At 43.6% G+C, this 5,375-nt stretch overlaps 1 protein-coding gene across 1 annotated transcript; it reads left to right on the top strand.

Moving 5' to 3' along the window:
- The first annotated feature begins 1,192 nt into the window (after positions 1–1,192).
- On the top strand, positions 1,193–4,682 carry LOC138369710 (uncharacterized). The gene is made up of 2 exons (XM_069333144.1): positions 1,193–1,637; positions 4,579–4,682. Exons 1-2 carry the CDS (start codon positions 1,193–1,195, stop codon positions 4,680–4,682), a joined length of 549 nt encoding a protein of 182 aa, XP_069189245.1.
- The last annotated feature ends 693 nt before the right edge of the window (positions 4,683–5,375 follow it).

Raw genomic sequence — 5,375 nt, 5'->3', positions numbered from 1 at the left:
TCTCTACGCCTGGCAGGGGACTGTTAGTTTATACAGTAATATTGGATTAATACTGAAATCGCATTGAAGTCTCCACGCCTGGCAGGGGACTGTTAGTTTATACAGTAATATTGGATTAGTACTGAAATCGCATTGAAGTCTCCACGCCTGGCAGGGGACTGTTTTCATACAAATGGATGATAGTGGGTTTTCAATTTTATTTGCCCTATGCTCAATAAACGATCCTTGAAGAAAGATGGACAAAGCTTAAATTACATTCTCTAGATAGACGAAGAAGAAATAGGGGTGACATGATAGAGGTGTTAAAGAATGGACATGATAAAGGGGGATATTAATAGGCTATAAACACGAGATAGAACACGAAACAATGGCTATAAATTGGAATAAGTTTTAGATTTAGGAAAAAGACCTGGGCAAATACTCCTTTGGTGACAGAGCTGAACTCATTTATTGTGTTAATTTGAAATCTTAACTTTGAAATGATCCTAGAAAAATGGGCAATAGTATGGAAATACCTTATTGAGAAAAACGAGCTTATAATGGATGACGTCATTGTACATTAGGCTTGACAGAAGGCGGCCTTTTAATCCCCCTTTACTATAAATATTGAAAATGGGAATAAATACACTATAACAGAAAACGGACTTATTCAGGGAAGATGAAGACTGGCTAGCTGATGACGTCATTGACCGATGCCTGTGCATGGGTCACTGGGGTAACGAAAAACATGTGTGACTACGAGGGACCTTTTAATCCCCTTGAAACAAAATGGCTGGGGCCTAGGAGCGAACCTTTTAATATAACAGTTGAAAAATTCTATATGACATTCGGGAGGGGACAATAAAATGAATGGAAATATTAGGAGACTATGAGGGACCGTTGGGTAAAATATGGAAAAAACCCATGGCCCTACGAAGGACCGTTGATAAAAAACTTTGACTCGTTCGCCGGGGTAACAAAATGGACTAAGCGCTACGGAGGACCGTTGGGGATAAACATGGAAAAACCCATGACCCTACTAAGGACCGCTGGAAAAAGCAAAACGGTCCTTCGTAGTGCCTTTTCCCACTACTCACCTGACCACACCATGTATCCACCTGGCCACACCATGTGTCCACCTGGCCACACCATGTGTCCACCTGGCCACACCATGTGTCCACCTGGCCACACCATGTGTCCACCTGGCCACACCATGTGTCCACCTGGCCACACCATGTGTCCACTTGGCCACACCATGTGTCCACCTGGTCACACCATGTGTCCACCTGGTCACACCATGTGTCCACTTGGCCACACCATGTGTCCATCTGGTCACACCAAGTGTCCACCTGGCCACACCATGTGTCCATCTGGCCTCACCTTGTGTCCACCTGGCTTCACCATGTGTCCATCTGGCCTCACCATGTGTCCACCTGGCAACACCATGTGTCCCCCTGGCCTCACCATGTGTCCACCTGGCCACACCATGTGTCCACCTGGTCACACCATGTGTCCACCTGGCCACACCATGTGTCCACCTGGCCACACCATGTGTCCACCTGGCCACACGATGTGTCCATCTGGCCTCACCATGTGTCCACCTGGCAACACCATGTGTCCACCTGGCCTCACCATGTGTCCACCTGGCCACACCATGTGTCCACCTGGTCACCATGTGTCCACCTGGTCACACCATGTGTCCACCTGGCCACACCATGTGTCCACCTGGCCACACCATGTGTCCACCTGGCCACACCATGTGTCCACCTGGCCACACCATGTGTCCACCTGGCCACACCATGTGTCCACCTGGCCACACCATGTGTCCACCTGGCCACACCATGTGTCCACCTGGCCACACCATGTGTCCACCTGGTCACACCATGTGTCCACCTGGTCACACCATGTGTCCACCTGGCCACACCATGTGTCCACCTGGCCACACCATGTGTCCACCTGGTCACACCATGTGTCCACCTGGTCACACCATGTGTCCACCTGGTCACTCTATGTGTCCACCTGGTCACACCATGTGTCCACCTGGCCACACCATGTGTCCACCTGGCCACACCATGTGTCCACCTGGCCACACCATGTGTCCACCTGGCCACACCATGTGTCCACCTGGCCACACCATGTGTCCACCTGGCCACACCATGTGTCCACCTGGTCACACCATGTGTGGGAACCGACCTGTGAGATTTATATTTATTTAATTTATATGAATTTATATTTACGTTAATTTATATACTTCGATAGCAATTTGTATGATGATAAGTGGACTGTATTTCTGCAATAATCTCTTAATCTCACAAATCGATCCTCTACACATTAGGGGGGTTTATATTAATTAAATTTATATATATGCAGCCAATAAACTACAGTATTAGACTACATACATTGAAGAGGTTCCTTATCTCTTATCTCTTATCTCTGGTACAGCAGGCCTTAGTCCACCAGGTATAACCAGGCTGTAGACACCACATTTTCCTCGTGTGAGGTACCTTCCATCACCCTGGTAACTGATGCACAAAGCATGCTTCCTCGTCTTGACCTGTCAAAAGGGCGCTAACTGTGAAGCCAGGTTCCTAATATATGACAAGCTATATCAGAGAAAACACTGTACATGGAACAATGAAGACCTGGCTTAATTACCTTTAGTATCTCGTGCTCTAACCGGAACACCCTATATCCAGACATTAATGGCCACAAATGAAAGATAAATGGGTTTCGGAAGAACACTTGAATTTGTTGACAGCGTGTTGAAGATGGTACACCTTTGGTTTCCATAACACTACGTCCAAGTAAAATTAACAGGAGCCGTATTTGCTCCCATGAGCCTCTGTGGTCTTAGTATCAACAATGGCTGCCCCTCCTTCCTCACCCTGACGCCTGGCTTACATTGTCCAGATGACAGAAAGTGATAGAAGGGTCACATTTACTCTACTTTAATATTGATAATTAAGTTAATTTATATGAGATGTTTTTATGATGGTAAAGTCCAAAGACTAATGTATTTAAGAATAATTCCCACCATAATAGGTGGTGAATATATAATAGTATGTGGTAATAATATCCCGTATTTTATAGACAGAATGTTCCACTACAAGTTACATTTTCCATGGGTAACTTGTTTATACAATACAGCAATTATTATCTGTCTGTATGTTATATTAAATGGTGTCGGATTTTCCGACATAATTCCCCAGGGGCTGCTCACGGGTCGAAGTCGTAATTAGAACAGACGAACACCGATACTCCTCCTTCGAATTATTAGATTAATTTGATTTTAGTAGTTAGTAATCACACATTTGTGCGTCTGTTCGTACAGGACGGATGTCCCGTACTAGAGTTGCAGGGGTTAGAAGTCTAATGCGATTTCATTTCCCTGTCAACTCTTGAAAGGCTAATATTCAAGCCAAATTACATATTATTTAACCCAGAAGACTGGATGTGATCAAGTACTACAGTCAAGTATGATTCAGGGACTGCAGTGAGATCAGTGACCTTAGATATAACTTGAAGTTTGTTCAGGTAACTGGTCACTGATATATAAGCACTGAGGCCCATGGAATACATCTTGATTAAATAATAAATGTATCAAATCAGTCATCAGATTTATTGGGGTTTAATTTAGTTAATTGATTCAGAAGATTGAATAGCTCATCATTAACGTAAAGTATGGTTCTGAGACTGCAGTGGGTTCAATGACATTGGTCGCAGTGACTTGTAGCTGTTTAAGCTACTGTTCACAGATTTGCCACTGAGGCCTCATGAACTCATCTTCAGCTTCAAATGATGATACTAACATCAACCTCTGTTGGTATAGTCAGCTGTAATCTCCTTAGTATAATGCTACTGGAGAAATATAATCAGCTGACAAATTTAGATTTCTATTGGTATTGTTTATCTGCAGCCATAGGTCTCCTCAGGCTGGATACTGGGCCTGAGAGTAATTTACCTCCTGCAGAGTTTAACATGGTTATACCCTGATATTTAGTAGGGCTACCGATGAATCGATGGCAATAGTCTGTCCCTACAAGGAGACCGAAGTCGGTGAGGTGATCAGACTTAATATTATCTGCTAATTTTATTCCTCTATTTCTCAGGAATTTGGCTGTTGCTCTCAGACCTTGAACTTGTAGGTCTACTGGTATTTTGTCCACCACAATGGCTTGTACTCGACAGACGTACCTGCCTAAACGTACTGATGGTTGTACCACCTGGTAGACTTGAGGTCCTGCATCTGTTACAAACCCTGAGATGTTGAATGACGTCTGGGCTACAGGCCTTAATTGTAGTTCATCTGCCAACTTTTTAGTGACATATGTTCTCTGGGATCCTTGGTCAAACAACCCACGGGTATGGACCTTGGCCCTCTTATTCAGGATGGTAATTTGGGCAGTAGGCAAAGTCGTATTACCTTTAGACTTTGCCGATTGGACACTCTTTGTTTATTGCACCTTGCAGTACTGTACTGTGGTGGGAATGCTATCTTCCACCTTGGGGTTTGGAGACATTGTTTTGATGTCTCTGCACAATGCTGCATGGTGCTGACCTTTGTTACACCTATTATAGGTGTGTAATTGGGTATCACAGTCGTTGATGTTATGTTTCCTGAGGCACCTCGTGCAATGTTGCAAATCTTTGAGTCGCTCAACACGGGAGTCACTATAAGGAAAATTAGAGCAGTGGTACATTGAATGTTTCTCATTGCAGAACAAACATGTTCCATAGCTTCCAGTACCCTTTGGTGTCACGTTCTTGGATGATACAGTAACTATAGGCTTGGAGGGTCCCACTGCATATACGCCCACACTGCTACTGTTCCACTTTGGTGTTGAATTATATTGTCTAGATTGATTTGGAGTACCTTTGGTACTCTGTGGTTTACTATTATTGGTTTCTGAGGGTTTACTTGATGGTTTTAATTTGTCATGTGTTCGTAATTGATGAACTACTGACTTTAAACCTTCAGATATTTCACTCATAGATAAGATGCTTTTATTGTAATGAGCACTCATTTGTCTCAATTTGTCCCTAGGTATTTTCTCCTGGACAATTATTTTCAAGACCCACTCAGCCCCGTTTGTATCTGCTGTCAGGCTGAGGGCATTGAACAATGATTCTATCTCTAGCTTGAAGACTTGGAGTGAATCAGCTGAAGCCTCCGGTGGGGGTAAATGCAACAGCTCATGAACTAAATGTGATGTTCTTACTTCTGGATCAGCATAATTATCCTTGAGGAGTTTTACTGCCAGATCATAGCAGTCATTAGTTAATCTCAGATGGGATACTACTGTTTTAGCCTCACCTGATAATTGGCCTTGCAAATAAGAGAATTAACTACTCTTTGGTAAAGATTGTTTTGAGTCTACAAGGTCAACGAATTTGTT

Source organism: Procambarus clarkii, chromosome 29 (genome assembly GCF_040958095.1).
Source record: "Procambarus clarkii isolate CNS0578487 chromosome 29, FALCON_Pclarkii_2.0, whole genome shotgun sequence".
In the NCBI taxonomy this organism is placed as follows: Eukaryota; Metazoa; Arthropoda; class Malacostraca; order Decapoda; family Cambaridae; genus Procambarus; species Procambarus clarkii.
This window is presented reverse-complemented; position numbering and strand designations above follow the sequence as displayed.